The sequence below is a fragment of the Myotis nattereri genome (genome assembly GCF_964212035.1).
Source record: "Myotis nattereri genome assembly, chromosome: 1".
Lineage (NCBI taxonomy): Eukaryota > Metazoa > Chordata > Mammalia > Chiroptera > Vespertilionidae > Myotis > Myotis nattereri.
The window spans coordinates 197,747,781-197,767,540 of record NC_138075.1 but is presented as its reverse complement, the minus strand read 5'-3'; the positions used below and the strand labels follow the sequence as shown (position 1 = coordinate 197,767,540).

General features: G+C 39.0%; 1 protein-coding gene across 2 annotated transcripts in view; it reads right to left on the bottom strand.

The window, feature by feature from the left end:
- CLOCK (clock circadian regulator) overlaps positions 1–19,760 on the bottom strand; it is a 157,763-nt gene that overhangs the window by 14,147 nt on the left and 123,856 nt on the right. For both annotated transcript variants that reach the window (XM_081096991.1, XM_081096990.1), the window contains 6 exons: positions 18,907–19,054; positions 16,766–16,841; positions 12,069–12,210; positions 10,184–10,284; positions 9,736–9,825; positions 6,293–6,445 (listed from right to left, as the gene is read on the bottom strand). In XM_081096991.1, the coding sequence (XP_080953117.1) occupies positions 6,293–6,445; positions 9,736–9,825; positions 10,184–10,284; positions 12,069–12,210; positions 16,766–16,841; positions 18,907–19,054 (710 nt within the window). The remainder of the gene's footprint in view (positions 1–6,292; positions 6,446–9,735; positions 9,826–10,183; positions 10,285–12,068; positions 12,211–16,765; positions 16,842–18,906; positions 19,055–19,760) is intronic.

Here is a 19,760-nt window from a genome sequence, read left to right as displayed (position 1 = left end):
TGTTCTTTTTTTTCTCAGGATTGCTGTGGCTATTCAGGGTCTTTTTTTTTAATTCCATATAAATTTTTGGAGAGTTTGTTCTAGGTTTGTGAAATATGCCGTTGGTATGTTTAGGATATTAGGCTTTTATTATATAGAATGGCCATTTTTTATAACAGCCACAACACAGAGACAGGTTTCATCCTCCTAACTCATATGCTTATCTGTTCATCTCTAAAGATTCTGAGGAGAGGACAAGTTCTCATGAGTCCTGGAATGGCTGAAGAAAGTATACCTCCATCATTAATATATAAAGAGAGGATGCTAATGGGTGGGCATTGTGATATTTAAACCAGTCACAACCAAAATATAGAACCAGAGATGATGTTCAGATGAACATTTACTCATGAAAACAGGTGGAGGAAATAAGATAAAAAAAACAAACTAGGTATCAACCAACAGTTTTGCTTATTTTGTCAGTCTTAAACATTTCAGCAAAAGTGTGAAATATCATCTGCTGGAATGCCACTGGTATTTTAACGGGATTGCACTGACGCTATAGATTGCTTTGGGTAGCATGGACATTTTAATGATGTTGATTCTACCAATCCATGAACACGGTATATTCTTCCACTTGTTTATATCTTCTTCTATCTCTTTTTTCAACGTCCTGTAGTTTTCCGAGTACAGGACTTTTACCTCCTTAGTTAAGTTTACTCTTAGGTATCTTAATTTTTTTGATGCAATGGTAAATAGGATTTTTTTTTTTTTTTAGTTTCTATTTTTGTGAATACATTATTGGTGTATAAGAATGCCATAGATTTCTGGGTGATAATTTTGTATCCTGCTACATTGCCAAATTCATTTATTAAGTCTAATAATTTTTTGATGGAGTCTTTAGGGTTTTCTATGTACAATATGATGTTATCTGTGAATAATGACAGTTTTACTTCTTTTCCAATTTGGATGCTTTTTATTTCTTCTTTTTGTTTGATCGCTATGGCTAGCACTTCCAGTATTATGTCGAACAGGAGTGGTAAAAGTGGAAATCCCTGTTTTGTTCCTGTTCTTAGGTGAAATGGTTTTAGTTTTTGCCCATCGAGTATGATGTTGGCTGTAGGTTTGTTATATAAGGCTTTTATTATGTTGAGGTGTGATCCCTCTGTTCCCGCTTTGCTTAGAGTATTTATCAAGAAAGAGTGTTGGATTTTGTCGAATGCTTTTTCTGCATCCATTGATATGATTATGTGGTTTTTGTTTCTCAATTTGTTTATATGATGCATCACTTTTATTGATTTGTGGATACTTTACCAGTCTTGCTTCTCCAGTAAAAACCCCACTTGGTCATGGTGTACGTGTAGTACGGGTTTTATGTTTTAACATAGACTCCTTTAGTTTTCTCTCTTGTCTGAGAAGCTCTTTATGCTTTAATTCTAAATGATAAATTTGCTGGGTAGAGTAATTGCGGTTGTAGGTCCTTGTTTTTTTTCATCACTTTGTGTATTTTGTGCCAACCCCTTCTCACTTCAAAGATTCTGTTAAGAAATCATTTGAGCCCTAGCCGGTTTGGCTCAGTGGATAGAGCGTCGGCCTGGGGACTCAAGGGTCCCAAGTTCAATTCCGGTCAAGGGCATGTACCTTGGTTGCGGGCACATCCCCAGTAGGGGGTGTGCAGGAGGCAGCTGATCGATGTTTCTCTCTCACTGATGTTTCTAACTCTCTATCCCTCTCCCTTCCTCTCTGTAAAAACTCAATAAAATATATTAAAAAAAAAAAAAGAAAAAAAAAGCTTTAAAATCAAAAAAATCAAAAAATCATTTGGTAATCTTATGGGAGCTCCCTTCTAGATAAATGCTTATCTCTTGCTACTTTTAAGATTCTCTCTTCAGCTTTAACCTTTGGCATTTTAATTATGATATGTCTTGGTGTAGGTATCTTTGAGATCATCTTTTTGAAAACTCTGCACTTCCTGGTCTTGTATGTCTATTTCCTTCATCAGGTTAGGGAAATTTTCTTCATTAATTTTCAATTCCTCTCTTTCTTCTCCTTCAGATACACCTATGATGCAAATGTTAGAACACTTGATATTGTCCCAGAAGCCCCTTAAACTATCCTCATATTTTTGGGTTCTTTTTTCTTTTTGTTCTGTTGCATGTCTTCTGCTATCTTATCTTTCAAATCACTGACTCAATCCTTTGATTCATATACTAGTAATCTGTTGATTCTCTCTAATGTATTCTTCATTTCAGTCTTTTTCATCTCCATTTAAAAAAAAAACACCCTCACTGGAGGATATATTTATTAATTTGAGAGCGAGAGAAATATTGATGTAAGAGAGAAGCATTGATCGGTTGCCTCCCATACACGACCCTACTAGGGTCCCAATTCCAACCTAGGTAAGTGCCCTGATCAAGAATCAAACTGGCGGAGAAACTAAGATGGCGGCATAGATAAACACCGGGAAATAGTCGCCCCACACAACAATTGAAAATTATCCCAAAGGACGGAGCAAACATCGTCCAAAACAACAGGAAGGCTGGCTGAGTGTAATTTCTACAACTAGAAGAAAAGAAAAGCATGCTGAGAGCCAGAGGAGTTGCGGAGGCTGAGTGCAGAGGTACGGGGGCGGCTCGTGTGCGTGCGGAAAGGGGGTGGCACCTGAGGACGCGGCTGTCTTTTTGAATCACAAGCTCCCGACTGCTCTGAACTCCGATTCCGGGAAGTCTCTGGGGACCCAGGACTCATACGGGCAGAGGCTGGTCTGTCAGGCGGCAGCGGGCGAACTTGAGGGTAGATTTCCCTCAGAGGTGCTTGCAGCCGTTACCGGGACACTGAGACGCGCGACTCCGGGCGCGGAGAATCAGCCATAGCATCTTTCTCCGCCCTTTTGACTCCCTGAGACTCCGCCCCACCCAGGCTGTGGCAGAGGCTTTTGCATGTGAATGTACCTAACTACAGCCCAGCCTGGCAGACCCGGAACTTCCAAGAGAAGGCCCAAGGCCCCGCAGCGGCTTGCATTGCTTCACAGCTGAGCCTCTTCGTGGTTCCTGCTGTGTGGCCTCAGGCAGGGGCTGAATTAGCACCTCCTTAGATCCAGGAGCCACTGTACCCAGTGGTCAGAGGGGGACCATTCTCCCACTTCAGACACAGCTGCTTCCCACAGCCAATTGGCCTGGAGGTCAATTCCTCCCAGTGATCCTACAACAACCGAGGCACCAAGAGTGCACCAAGAGTGTCCACCCCAGGTAACTGGGGAGGCTGAGCCACTGGGCCCTACAGGACACCTGGCGCGCAGGCCACTTTATCAACACAGGGAAGCAGCCAAAATGCGGAGACAAAGAAACAGGTCACAATTGGCAGAAACGGAGGAGGGCAGACGACTGGATATAGAGTTCAAGGCCACGTTTATAAGGTTTGTCAAGAATTTTATGGAAACCGCCGATAAATTTAATGAATCCCTCAAGGAGTATAGTGAGACCATGGAGGACATGAAAAAGGACCAACTAGAAATTAAGCATACACTGACTGAAATAAAGAATAATTTACAGAGATCCAACAGCAGACAAGAGGATCCCAAGAATCAAGTCAAAGATTTGAAATGCAAAGGAACAAAAAATACCCAACTGAAAAAGAAAAAAGAAAAGAGATTCAAAAAATATGAAGATAGTGTAAGGAACCTCTGAGACAACTTCAAGCGTACCAACATCAGAATTATAGGGGTACCAGAAGGAGAGAGAGGGCAAGATATTGAAAACCTTTTTGAAGAAATAATGACAGAAAACTTCCCCCACCTGGTGAAAGAAATGGACTTACAAGTCCAGGAAGCGCAGAGAACCCCAAACAAAAGGAATCCAAAGAGGACCACACCAAGACACATCATAATTAAAATGCCGAGAGCAAAAGATAAAGAGAGAATCTTAAAAGCAGCAAGAGAAAGACAGTCAGTTACCTACAAGGGAGTACCCATCCAACTGTCAGCTGATTTCTCAACAGAAACCATGCAGGCCAGAAGAGAGTGGCAAGAAATATTCAAAGAGATGAATAGCAAGAACCTGCAACCAAGATTACTTTATCCAGTAAAGCTATCATTCAGAATGGAAGGTCAGATAAAGAGCTTCACGGATAAGAAAAAGCTAAAGGAGTTCATCACCACCAAACCAGCATTATGTGAAATGCTGAAAGGTATTCTTTAAGAGGAAGAAGAAAAAGGAACTCTTACCATTTGCCACAGCATGGATGGAACTGGAGAGCGGATAAATACCACAAGATCTCACTTATTTGTGGAATATAATGAACAACATAAACTGATGAACAAGGACTGATCCAGAGACGGAGAGGCTTTGATTGGACTGTCGGGCCTTGGAGGGAAGGTAGGGGAGGGTGGGGGCAAGGGGGAAAGATCAACCAAAGGACTTATATGCAAGCATATAGGCCTAACCAATGGACACGGACAACGGGGGGGTGAGGGGATGAGCGGGGGGAGGGGGGGTAGAGGGTACACATATGTAATATCTTAATCAATAAAAAATATTAAAAAAAATAAAATAAAATAAAATATATATATAAAAAAAAAAAAGAATCAAACTGGCAACCTTTTGGTATACGGGACAACACTCCAAATGAGCCACCCATCCAGGGCTCTATCTCCATTTTTATATTTCCTGTCTCTATGTCGAAGTTCTCTTTGTGATCTTTGAGCATTTTTATAACCAGTGTTTCAAACTCTGCACCTAGTAGACTGCTTGTCTCCGTTTTGTTTAGTTCTTTTCCTGGAGCTTTGTTCTGTTCTTTCATTTGAGTCATTTCTTTTGTCTCCTCATTTCTGCTGCCTCCTTGTGTTTGCCTCTAGGTATCAGGTAGAGCTGCTACATATCCTGGTCTTGGTAGAGGGGCCTTATGTAGTAGGTGTTTGTGGGGCCCAATAGTGCACTCCCTCATCACCTGAGCTAAGTGCTCCAGATGTGTGCCCTTCTGTTATAGTTGAGCCTTGATTGCTGGTGGACAGGACTAACCCTCAAGCTAACAGACTGTGAGGACTAGCCATGACTATAGTGGAGGAGCTGTTATGCAGGAGCTGACCCTATGGTACAGGACCTGCTTTAGGAGGGCTCCAGTACCTGGTGAGTCTGCCCTTTGACTTATTTGTGGAGGTGGTTGGGTGGTGCTCTGGTGTAGACTGAAGTGGCCACGTTATGTTGGTTCTGGGGCCTCTTTGTAGGTGTAGGCCACAGTTAGCTGCTGTCTATCTCCTGCCCAGGGCCGCTTGGTATCAGCTACAAAGTGATCTGCAGATGACTATTACTTGTGCTCGGTTTGGAAGTGCTTGGCTTGAGAGGCTACACTGCTAACTGAGGCCAGCTTCCACTAGTGCTCGGCTTGTGGTTACTTAGCAAGAAGAAGTATGGGGCATGCTGAGACCAGATGCTGCTTGTTTGGGGTTGTGAACCTTTGAGAGATTTTAGGAAAGTCCGCAGCATGAGCCAAGATAGGCCGTCTATATTGAAAAGCCACTGGAAAAAGCTTGGGTGGAAGGGGTCTCAGGGAATCACCAGGGCAGGGGGAACAGTGATAGCCAGGTTGATGGAGGCTCAAGATATGGTGCATGCCTGCACCTGCAGGGGGAGAGCTTAGCAAACGGCTTCTGCCAGCCCTTCTATCTGGGAGAAAGCTGCCCCTCAGGTCCTCACCCTAACCTAAAGCCAGACATTTCAGTTTCTCCCTGTATGTCCCTGGCATTTTTTTGAGCTGCTGCCTCAGTGCTGAAGTTCAGAGGGAAAAACACCCTGTGAGCAGACCCTGTAAAAGGGAGGACTGGGACTCCAGCAGCTCTCTCTCTTACTCACCCACAATTTGTTCTGGTTTTCACAGTCAGAAGTTATGGGAACTTTTCTTCCTAACAGTGAAATCCTGTGTTGGGGGAGCATGGCATGAGGCTGGGACCCCTTGCTCCTCAGGGGCATCTCTGCAACTGAGATATCCCTGCACATTCTCAATCACCAAACATGGATGTAGGACCAGCCCCTTTCGCATACCTGCCCCTCCTACCAATCTCAACACGGCTTCTTCTGTATATTCTTAGTTATAGGACTTTGGTTCAGGTAGACTTCAGGTAGTTTTCAATGATGGCTGTTCTGGAATTTAGTTGTAATTTTGATGTGATCATGGGAGGAGACAAATACAGCATTTACCTATTCTGCCATCTTGACCAGAAGCTTCTCTTGCATGTCATTTTAAATTAAAAATAGTCTATTTCCCTAAAAAATTAAAATGTGATTGGCATGCTTTGTTAAAATCAAATATAGTAATATCTTACCTGTAGCCCTTGACCATGGACCATTTGAAGTTGTTCTTGAATTTTTCTTAGTTCTTCTTGTTGCCGATGAATATTCGCCTCTATCATTCGTGTCCGTTGTTCCAATTGGTCTTTCAGATGCTGCATGGCTCCTAATTGTGCTGAAAACTGAAACTGAAGTATCATGAATGAAGAAAGTGTAAAGTATTTTAGAATTACTTACTCCTTATAATTGTGCAATGAGAAAAGCAAGCAGTATATCATGAGCTAAGCATGTCTTGCCAGTTATCAATGGATGCCTATCAGCTAATTTACCCATCTTTGCTTGCCTTTGTCATACTGGAGCTGGACTCTACAAATAGTTCTCCTTTGCCAGCAAGCACAAACTGAGTGACACCAGTTTATGGTGCTGGAGGATACTACAAAGGGAGCTGCTTATCTTTCTGGTTCTGGTGTTTTTCCTTCTTGCTCTTCTACCAGTGGATAGCTTCCTACTAGGTCTCATCCACCCTAGCAGGTGGTTCTCCAGTAAAGTCTCACTAAGATCCAAGTGGTTAGCTTCCCAGCAAATTTTATTGGTAACCCAGCAGGTGACTTCCTTTTCTCCAGCCCTAGTCTGTGGCACCTCAGCGAACTTCTCTACCATCCACTGGCTACAGCCACCCCTCCCCCAGTGGGATCTTAGTCTCAGCCTGGCCTAGAAGAGAAGTTTAGGGGAGGGGTTGAGGAAGTCTTCCAAGTTGTTCTTTCCTTGGGTATTCTCCCTTTCACTATGGTTAGAGTTGCTCTCTATATCTGTTATCTCTGTAGTCTTAAAAATTTAGTAGTTAATCCCTGTTACTAGTTAACAACCTATATATATAAAAGCCTAAGCAACCAAACGACTTGTCACTATGATGCACACTGACTACCAGGGGGCAGATGCTCAACACATGAGCTGCCCCTTGGTGGTCAGTGTGCTCCCACAGTGGGAGCGCTGCTCAGCTGACAGATGGGCGCCAGACACAGGGCTCATGGCTGGCCACTGCAGCTCAGAAACCACAGTAGAGTGGCAGCGAGTCTACCAAGTGGCGGTGGCGGCAGGCACAGTGGGGCAGGATGAGCAGGAGTGGCAGGCAGGAGCAGCAAGCAGCTTTGGACTGCCAGTTTCTGCCCCATCCCCGCAGGCTATGCCGAATCCGTGCACCGGGCCTCTAGTGTTTTATAATAACCCTGTTCATATTTTTGACTCCTGAATGCATCTTGACTGATTAAAAGTACACAGTGATGTTAAAAAACCTGAGATCATATTGTAGAGCCATCACTTGTTAGAACAAATTACTTAATTTGATTTCTACCCTTTAAGAATGGTAAAGTAGCCTGCACCTAGAGTTATTCATAACAAATTCTGACATCCCTAGAATATCCTCTTTGTTATTATTATTCCTAATAATAACATCATTAGGAACTTACAAAAATCTGACAGATAACCAACCATAATATTTTTCTCATATTTTCAACTGAAACTGTTCTTGGGTTAAGTACAAAACATAAGCTTTGAAAGACTAAGCAATTATGAATTAATGAATACATACATGAATGAAAAAAAGTTATTCTATTAACAGGGCTTTCAGTCTTACTTATTTCTCTATGGTTTATCTGAGTGATAAGCAGTTTTTATTTACCACTGCTTGAAATTGAGCCATATTTGGGGATTCACTACTTAAGTCTACATTTAATTATTTTAATTACACTCATTTATTTTTTCCATGAATATTCGGCACAGGATACAGTATAAGAGCAGGAAGAATTTTATTTTATTGGAAATCTGTTTGAGTCTTAAAATAGTCTTCCAAGAGTGAACTGCATCTAAAAGTGAGAAATGCCCCCCAAAAGCTTTTAGTCAACTTCAAAAGTTTGCATTGAGGATACAGAATATTACTTTTCAAAGAATACAACCCTTAACTACTGAAGTTGATAATAGCCAGACCATATCATATATTAGATTACATATGGTGTTAGAAAATACTACAAATGCAGTACACCTCAACTCTCTCATTCTTTTATTTTTTTAAATATTATTCAAAATGTTATATACAAATATATTTTATCCTAAGTAAATTTATTTATACCTTTGGATAATTACATTGCATCACTTACAGAACTTCTATTAAGTACAAATAAGAAAACAGAAACAAACAAAATAAAATCATAGAGCTAAGAGGCAAAGTATCTTTATGAACAAAACATATGAAATTTGAACACTTATTAACATTTTTGACACAGCAGATATTCTTTACTTCATGAACATATGCCTTTAAAATGTTAAATGCTTATTTAGTATCTTGAGATTAATGAACTAATGGAAGTATGTCTAAATTTTTAAATAAAAATTGTTAACTTTCAAAATAAAAAGCATTTGAGGACTCAATGATGTTAAAAACCGTGACAACTGCATATAATATTTAATAACACAATGCTATTGTAAACACCTTACATGATCAAACACTGCTAAATGTCAAAACTATGATGTTTAGGAAATTTAATGCATTGTCAATATATGTATATCAGTATTAATTAATAAATAAATAAATGCCATATAAAGCAAAGGTTTTTTAAAAAATACTGTTTTTATCTATCATTATTTGAAATTAAGACACTGTTAAGTCAAGGTATATTTAATGCTAAACAAACCAGTAAGAAAATATTGGATTATTTTTACTACCAGTCAGTAATTTTTTTAATGTGTCTGAGGCACTGAATGAGTACGGAATCATAAATTACACACTGGAAATTTATAATAAAAAGCAATTTCTTGTCACTTTTGTAATACTTCTCCTTTGTTAACTTCTGTATTTAGGCCTCCTTCAGGACTCAGATTAAGCAAAAATTCTTCCAGAATGTTTTCCTTCACTTTCTCAGGCTGCACTGTATCCATCTAACGTGCACACCTATCGGGCTATATGTCCTGAATATAGACTATGTATTGAACTGCAGTTCTCATCATTGTGAAAAAATATTTTAGTATAGATATTACATATTTTGTACTATCACCACCTGCAATATCTGATACATACAAGAAATTCAATAAATGTTCTATTTGTGAACAAATAAATGAATGCATGAAAATTACTTGATTCTTCCAATATCCATAGGAAGAACAAAATGAACAGCTATATTTCATCTGTAACACATTTCTGTCTGCAGTGTTTCTCAATTGAGGTGTTATAGAATATTAAGCAGGTAATTCTTTGCTGTACAAAACTGTCATGAATCTTGAAAGATAATTAGCATCCCTGGTCCTTGCTTACTAAACTAAGGACCAGTGGTACCCCCAAAACAATGACAATCAAAAATATCCCCAGATATTCTAAATGCCCACAGTTGAGATTACTGCATCTGTAAGAATATTTTTAAAATCTGTACTAACTTAAAAACAATTTATTATTTCAAAACACTCAACTGAAACAAACAAACAAAAATACCTGGGACATGCCTTGTGGAACTGGTAAATTTGTGGCTTGAGACATCACTGGCTGTGTTAATGATTGACCAATAGACTGGGAATTTATCGACTAGAAGCAAAATAGAAAACAACACTGGAGTGATGATCATTCCCATACATGAGTATTTCCACCAGAAATACCACCATGGTATCTTTATAACTGAATTACAATTTGCCTCACACTTACATTGAAAATGCCTATTCCCTACTCATGTTTCTATCTTCCAAGGCATCTGCCACATTACTCTGCATGGGCTCTCAATAAGAGCTGACTAGATTTAATTTAAAGTCACTAATATTTAAACTCAGATGAACTATTTTAATCTTCATAGAATGGGAAAATGAACCAATGAGTTTCTAAAGACTTGGATGATTATTTTCCCCTTTTAATAAATCTTTATTCAGAAGAATATTAACAAAAGAGTTACCTGAATACTAAATGATGACCTCCTTTGTGCCATCTTTTCATGAGCTGGTAAATGCTGTCTGGGAGGAGTGCTAGTATCCGTTGGGATCTTTGTTGGTGTTGCTGAGATTAGTCAACAAAAACAGAAGAGAATTAGTACTTTATAAAATACAGTTTTCAAAAATGAATCTTAAAACATACTTCAGTGAATAAAAATAAGGTTTTTGAGTTCCTTTTCTAAATTATTCAATAAAAGTGAAATCTATAACAATAAGATGATTCTCTTTAATTACTCCTTTTTAAGGACAAAGAAAGGTTTGAAATAGAAAAACTTCAAATATAATAATGATTATGACTCCTACAACTCAATAGTAAAAAAATGAATTCAACTGAAAAATGGCCCAAGAAATTGAATAGACATTTCTCTAAAGAAGACATACAAAAGACCAACCAGTATATGAAAAAATGCTCAACATCACAATCATGAGAGAAATGCAAATCAAAACCATATTAAGATATTACCTCACACCAGTCAGGATGGCTATTCATTAAAAAAACAAAACACAAAATAGACAAGTGTTTGCAAGAATGTGAAGTAACTAGAATTCTTGCACACTGTTAGTAGGGATACAAAACAGTACAGCAATTGGAAAACAGGGTGGAGGTTTTGCAAAAAAATTAAAAACAGAACTACCATATACGATCCACCAATCCCATTTGTGAGTATTTATAAAAAATAATTGAAATTAGGATCTTGAAAAATATTGGCACTCCTATGTTCACTGCAACATTATTCATAATAGCCAAGAATTTGAAACAAGCTATATGTCTATTTACAGATGAATGGATAAACAAAATGTGGTATATACAGCAATGGGCAAAAGTAGGCTTACAGTTTTTCATATGGAAAATAATAATAAATAATACAAAAATAAACCTGTGTTTCACATACTCACAACTGTAAACCTACTTTTGCCCACTGCTGTATTGCAAACAATGGAATACTATTCAATCTTAAAAAAGAAGGAAATTAAATAATATGCAACAACTGGATGAACCTTGAGGACATTAGGCTAAGCGAAATAAGCAATGACAGAAAGATGAGGAGTGCATGACTCCATTATCTGAGATATCTAAAATAGTCAAATTTGTTGAATTAAAGAGACTGGTGGTTGCCAAGGGCTCGGCAGAGGGAAAGTGGGGAGTTACTAATCACTGAGCATAAAATTACAGTTAAGCATGATGAATAAGCTCTAGAGATTTACACTACAGACTGTACCTATAGTCAACAATAACACTGTACACTTAAAAATTTAACAGGGTAGGTCTCATTTTAAGTGTTCTTACCACAATAAAATAACATTTTTTTGAAAAGAAACAGCTATAGTAGGGGAAAATTTTTTCCCTAAGATTTCAGAAATCCTGTTTAACCTCTGATGTTCTACCGACAATGTTGAGTAGTTCACCACAACCTCTTTTCTCCTTACTATTATATATATGGTTTTAATACCATGAGATATTAAAAATTACTTTTAAAAAAAGGTTACTAATAACAATTATGCAAGTCTTCATAAAGGTTCTTTAAAAACTTTCAAAAAAGCAAATTTGAAGAATACTTACTGGCTTTACAAGTAAAATAAATAAAAGGAATAAACAGTTTTGCTTTCTTTTTGAGGGAATTAAAAACAACAACTTCAACATTATTACACATATATTTTATAGGTTACTTCATAAACTTAATTCTTTGTTAAATGTGAACAATATGCCTCTTACTCACTGGAAAGTTTAATATATTTTGAAATGTAAAAACTATTTTAAAGTACCATTTGATTGACAATGCTGATACTAGTAACACAATTTAGAAACAATCTCTTTAAAGAAGTCTGCTTTCAAGCTAGAGTACTCACAGGATGGGTCTGAGACTGCAGTGTGAGATGATTTTCTTGAACTACGGGAGGAAGCAGAAGGGGTTGGGCTGTGATCAAACCTTTCCAATGCTTCCTTGAGACTGACTGTGTTTATACGGTTATCAGACCCAGAATCTTGGCTCTAAGGAGAAAGAGTAAAATAAATGTTTTCTTGTGGTTCAGTTCAGAGACCCCAAATTATCAATATTGCTTACTAAGCCTTCTCCCCCCAAATCAGTTTTCACTCATAACAAAGCAATTATATTTGTGTATTAAATAAAAAAATAAAAATTTATTTTTTATAGCCAGATGGTTTTGGCTTCATTCTCGATTTAAAGAAACAACAGGTGCAAAAGAATGAAGGTGTACTCTTACCATATACCATACGCAAAAACTCAAAATGGATCAAAGACCTACCTAATCATAAGAGCTAAAAACTATGAAACTTCCAGAAGGAGCAAAGCTTTATGACCTTGGATTGGCCAATAACTTCTTATATTTGACATTAAATGCTCAAGCAACAAAAGTGCACCAGAGAAAAGTATACCAGAGTGGAAAGGCAACCCATGGAATGAGACAAAACATTTGCAAGTCATTTACCTGATAAGAAATTAATATCCAGAATATATAAAAAACTATATAATTCAACAGCAAAAACCCCCAAATAATCCAGTTAAAAAACTAGTAATGATCTTGCAGACATTTCTCCAAAGAAGATATAGAGATGATCAATAAAGAAAAGATGCTCAACATCAACAATCATTAGGGAAACCCAAATCAAAACCACAATAATATATTACTTCATATCCATCAGAATGGCTATTATGGGGTGGGGGTGGGGCACAGAAAATAACCAGTGTTGGTGAGAATATGAAGAAATTGGAATTCTTATGCACTGCTGATGGAAATGTAAACTAATGCAGCTACTATGAAAAACAGTAAGATGGTTGCTTAAAAATTAAACATAGAGCCCAGCGGAGTGGCTCAATTGGTTGGAGCATCATCTGTGCATTGAAGTTTGCCAGTTCGATTCCCAGTCAGAGCACATACCAGGGTTTTGGGCTTGATCCTGGGTGCGTACAGAAGGCAACTGATCAATGTTTCTCTCTCACATCAATGTCTCTGTCTGTCTGTTTCTCTCTCCTCCCCTCTTCCACTCTCTAAGCATATCCTTGGGTGAGAATGAATGAATGAATAAATAAATAAGTAAACAAATAAAAAGATAATTTGCCCAGCTGGTATAGCTCAGTGGCTGAGTGTCGACCCATGAACCAGGAGGTCACAGTTGAATTCCCAGTCAGGGCACCTGAGGGGTTGTGAGCTCAATCCCCAGTAGGGGGGGTACAGGAGGCAACCAATATATGATTCTCTCCTATCATTGATGTTTCTTTCTCTCTCTCTCTCTCTCTCTCTCTCTCTCTCTCTCTTTCTCTCTCTCCCCCTCCCTCCCTCCCTCCCTCCTCTCTGAAATCAATAAAAACATACCTTTAATAAACAAACAAACAATTACCATATGATCCAACAATTCCATTTATGAGTATATGCTCAAAAAATTGAAAGCAGAGGCTCAAATATTTGTACACCCATGTTCATAGGTGCATTATTCACAATAGCCAAAAGATAGATGCAACCCAAGTGTCTAATGATGAACAAGTAGATAACAAAAATGTGGCATATACACACAATTAAATATTATTCAGGAAATTCTGTCACATGTTACAACATGGATAAACCTTGAGGACATTATGCCAAGTCAAATAAGCCAGTCACATGAGGACAATTACTGTATGATCCCACCTGTATGTGGTGCCTAAGGGGAGTCAAATTAATAGAAAGTTGATTGGTGGTGGCCAGAGGCTTGAGAAGGAGGGAATGGGGAGTCATGGTTTAATCAATGAGTATGGATATGGAGTTTCAGCTTCGGAAGATGAAAAAGTTTGGTGGCTAGTGGTGATGACTGCACACCAGTGTGAATGTATTTAATGTCACTGAACTGTACACTTAATACTGGATAAAATGGTAAATTTTGTTATGTGTATTTATGACATTAAAGCAATAAAGAAAGTGTAAAAAATAAACATCAGAATAAAGATGGCACTTTATAGACAAGGTAGTATAAGCATCTTTGTAAATTCAGCATTTGATTGCTCAAAATCTTCCTCTTCACTCCAACACTGACTTTTCTACAGAATTTCAATATCCATGTGGATGATTCATCCAAAAGTCTGTACTGGCCTCTCAGCTTTCTAGGAACTCCTCATCTCCAACAACGTTCTCCTCTACTCCACGTTAGGTGTAATCCCTACACTTCCTAGGACAACTTAGCTTTCTGGTTTTACTCCTACCTCATGGTTATTTCATGCCCAAACATTAATGTTCAGCATTTGGTTGTTATCTCTCTCTGCATCCATTCCTTTGGTTATCAAATTTAGACTTGTGACTTTAAAACCACCCTACACTGAAGTTTCTCAAAAATATATCTCAAATGCACCTAACTCCCAGTAGAACATGGTGGTAACAATAATCATGGTGAGAAAGCGGACGGAATATGTTTTGGAAGTAGGGCTAGTTGAATTTACTAGGATTGGACACTGGCATGAGGGAAAATGAAGAAGCAAAGGGGAACAATCTGTATTACTTTAGTTTCTATAATGGTCCTCATTTCCAGGAACCCTAGATTTAAAGCACTTTTCTCAGAAAATTTATTTTATTAGAACATACTGGATATTCTTCCTCTACATATACAAAGCTTCTTTAAAACATTCTTTCATGTGGGATCCATCAGAGCAGAGAACTTGTCTGTGTTATTCGCTGCTGCATTCTTACCAGACGCAGCGGTTCTCAACCTGTGGGTCGCGACCATCAGAAAACACATATAGCATATCAGATATTTACATTATGATTCAAAACAGTAGCAAAATTACAGTTATGAAGTAGTAACGAAAATAATTTTATGGTTGGGGGTCACCACAACATGAACTGTATTAAAGGGTCGCGGCATTAGGAAGGTTGAGAACCACTGATTAGAGCCATGTCTGGTACTTCCTGGCACACGGAAGGTACTTAATAAGGTTTACTGAATGACTGAAAAATATCACCCTGGCACACTGCCTGTTTAACACACTTTTTATATAGATTCTTGCCTCTTCTCATTCCACTTATTTCTGCAAGTCGAAAATACCTGTGGTAGGCAATTTCTGACATGCCTCATGATGATTCCTACCTTGTGGTATTCACTCCTTTATATAATCCCTCCCCTTGAGTGTGGGCTGGACCTGGTGATTTGCTTCTCATGTACAGAACAGCAAGAGAGACGTGATATCACTTCTGTGATTAAGTTACCAAAGATTTTGACTTTCATCTTGCTGATTTTCTCTCCCTGGATCTTCTTGCATACTTGCTCTGATGGAAAGGACCACCTGGAATGGAACTGAGGGTGACCTCTGGCCATCAGTCAGCAAGGAATCAAGAACTCAGTCCAAATGCCCATGAGGAATCAGATCCTTCCAACAATCAAAGTGAGCCTGGGGCGGCAGGTTCTGCCCCAGGTGAACGTTGGATAATTATGGCCTCCACACACCTGATTACACCTTGTAAGAGACCTGGGCTGACACCTTGACTGTAGCCTCCTGACCAATTCTGAACCAGAGGCCCCAACTAAACTGTGCCTGAACTCTTAACCACAGAAACTAGGAGTTAATAACTATTATTTTACATCATTAAGTTTTGTTACACAGCCATAGGTAACTAATACACTACACTTCTACATGATATAATGAAAGAAACCAGAGTTCAAATTCTGACCATAACTTCCCAGCCATCTGTCTTTTTATTTATATTTTTATTTTTTTAAATATATATTTTTTATTGATTTCAGAGAGGGAGAGGAGAGATAGAAACATCAATGATGAGAGAGAATCATCTATCAGCTGCCTCCTGCACGCTCCCCATTGGGATAAAGCCCACAATCTGTGCACGTGCCCCGACTGGGAATCGAACCATTACCTCCTGGTTCATTAAGTTGATGCTCAACCACTGAGCCATGCTAGCTGGGTGCCATGTGTCTTTTTAAAAAATATATTTTTTAATTGATTTCAGAAAGGAAGGAAGAGGAAGAGATGGATAGAAACATCAATGATGAGAATCACTGATTGGCTGCCTTCTGCATACCTCCTACTGGGGATCAAGCACACCACCCAAACATGTGCCCTGACTAGGAATCTAACTGTGACCTTCTGGTTCATAGGTCAATGCTCAATCACTGAGCCACACCAGCCAGGAGCCAGCCATGTGTCTTTAGGGGAGGTTCCCCCCACCCTTAAAGCCTTAGTTTCAATATTTTGAAAGTGGGGATATTGCCTACCACGTAAGGATGTTTGAGGAGTAAAAGGTATTTTGTAATTCATATAAAGAACCTACCCAGACCCTAAACATATTATAGACAATTAATAAATGGTAGTTTAAATGTGAGATCTTACATGTCACTCATCCAATTATCACTAAACAGCAGGCCCTTCAAATCTTTTTTAGAAGCAGATGATGTTTTAAAATATTAAAGTAAAAATTTATAACCCTGTCACAAGTGAGAAAATAAAATATTTGAAAAACAATTTTCCTATAAATTAGTGAATCTTGTCTTTCATTGCAAAGAAATAATTAAAAAAAAAAAAAACAGAAAAAACCTGCAAGATACATACTTTGTCAGCAGCCATCTCAGGAAGAGACTCTTCAATGCCAAGTTCTCGTCGTCTTTCAGCCCTAACTTCTGCATAACTACAAATGAAAAAATATATAATTTTAGTGTTTCATCATTCGTTTAAAATAACACACAGGTGTACTCATTCACTGTTTGCTATGTGTCTTACTTGCTCATTACTAATTCCAAACTATTTTTCATGCACTACACAAACGTACAATATATGTACAATTAAAAGACAATGTACAATATCTTAATTAAAATTGTATTTTTCTAGGTATCTAATGTAAATGATTTGTAAATGCACAGTTCTTAAATTCAAATATATTAAATTTAAAAAGAGTATGCTTGTCTACTCAGTTTTTTTAAAATATATTTTTATTGACTTCAGAGAGGAAGGGAGAGGGGAGAGAGAGATAGAAACATCAATGATGAGAGAGAACCATTGACTGGCTGCCTCCTGCATGCCCCTACTGGGAATCGAGCCCGCAACCCTGGCAGGTGCCCTTGACCAGAATTGAACCCGGGACCCTTCAGTCCGCAGACTGACCAACACTCTATCCTCTCAGCCAAACAAGCTAGGGCTCAGTTTTCCTTTTATACAACTGACTCTGGTACAAAAAAAAAATAGTTACAACTTCTGCTCTAAACCATAAAATTTATGTCAAGAATTATATATATACTAAGAGGCCTGGTGCACAAAAATGTGTGCACTCGGAGGAGGGGTCCCCTCAGCCTGGCCTATGCCCTCTTGCAGTCTGGGACCCCGCAGGGGATGTCCACCTGCTGGCTTAGTCCCGCTCCCTGGGGGATCGGGCCCAAGCTGGCAGTCAGACATCCCTCTGGCAGCCCAGCAGCCCTGGGGAATGTCCACTTACCAGCAGGGAGCAGGCCTAAGCTGCAGTCGGACATCCTTAGTGCTGAGGAGGCGGGAGAGGCTCCCGCCACTACCGCTGTGCTGGCAGCCATCAGCCTGGCTTGTGGCTGAGCAGAGCTCCTGCTGTGGGAGCACACTGACAACCAGGGGACAGATCCTGCATTGAGCATCTGCCCCCTGGTGGTCAGTGTGTGTCATAGTGACCAGTCATTCCCAGTCGTTCTGCTGTTAGGGTAAATTTGCATATTACCCTTTTATTATATAGGACAGAGGCCTGGTGCATGGGTGGGGGCTGGCTGGTTTACCCTGAACGGTGTCCCGGATCAGGGTGGGGGTCCCGCTGGGGTGCCTGGCCAGCCTGGGTGGGGGGCTGATGGGTGTTTTCAGGCTGGTCACACCCCCTTCAGGGTAGGAGTCTCCACTGGGATGCCTGGCCAGCCTGGGTGAGGGGCTGATGGTTGTTTGCAGACTGGCCACACCCTCTTTAGGGTGGGGGGTCCCCACTGGGGTGCCTGGCCAGTCTGGGTGAGGGGCTGAGGGCCGTTTTCAGGCTGACCAAGCCCCCCCGGCGATGGAAGCTCCCAGCCTCTCCTTTTTTACTTTTCTTTTCTTTTTATTCTGGGATTTATTTGCCTTCTATAATTGAAACTTTGTAGCCTTGCGAGGAGCTTAGAGCCAGCCAGGGCAGGTGGGAGGGAAGCTTGGCTTCCTCCATCACCAGGGGCAACCCAAGCCTCCTGCTCGCTCCAGCTCTGTGGCTGCTGGCTGCCATCTTGGTTGGGTTAATTTGCATATAGTTGCTCTGATTAACTGGTGGGCATGGCTTAAGGCATAGTGAAGGTATGGTCAATTTGCATGTCTGTCTTTTATTAGTGTAGATATGTACATATATACATGCATATTTATGTGCGTGTGAATGTGTGTGTGTGTATATGTCTGCATTCTTTCGATATCATGTCTGTAAGTAAATTTAATAATATACTGAAACTGTGTATCAAAAATAAAGAAAATCACTCAGTAGTTCATTAAAAAGTCATTCATTTGCATATAAGCCAAACCAATGGACATGGACAACAGGGGGTTGAGAGCATGAGTGGGGGGGGGGGGGAGAATAGGGGTTAATGGGGGGGGGGATGAGGACACATTTGTAATACCTTAACTAATAAAGAATTTAAAGATTAAAAAAAAAAGTCATGCATACACACTGCACTGTCAATATCATTATGGATGTTACTATAGTTGAGAAATTTTGTAAAATAATTTACCTTACTACAGTGTGAGTACAAACAATAAACTCTGGCCTTGAATTCCACTGGTGATAAGTGATATAGTAATGAGTTTGAAGCCAAATCCACTGTTGTCCTTTGGTCAGGAACCTGTAATAACATGATTTGCCTTTCCCATATTGCATCACTAAGAAGAGAAAAAATTTTTTGATTCATATAAGTTATGAATCTGTTTTTTAGCAAAAGCTATCATTAATATTTATACCTATACAGTATATACAATTCTTCTGGATTTTATTAACATATATATCAATTATAAAATGCTATCTATAGAGATAGCTTAAAGTCTCAAGCAATTAATCTTCCACAATGTCCAACTTAGAGCCAATTACTGCTGATCTTAGATACTTTTCATACACAATAAACTTCCAAATACTCAAGAATAAAGTATTCACAATACTGACTTCCTCCTGACCAGATATACAAAGGATAACAATAAGTAATCACACCTGTACTCTGGCAGGTGCAGCATCTTTGAAACATTTAATTCTAAACCCTAACAGACCAAAATCAGATTAACTTAATTATTTGAACTGGTAAGTACAGTATTCCCCAAAATAGTCTTCATAGATTGTAAGTTCTGCAGCTTTTTAATAGACATTAAGCCAAAAAGGGGGAGAGGTTGTAGTTAAATTAATTTGGGAAACTATGTTAAATAGGTTTATTTAATTTTTTAAATAATTTACTTTTTATTTTTATTGAATTTATTGGGGTGCCATTGGTTAATAAAATTATATATTTCAGGTGTCCAATTCTATAATACATCATCTGTATATTGTACTGTGTGTTTGTCACCCCAAGTCAAATCTCCTTTCATCACCATTTATTATCCC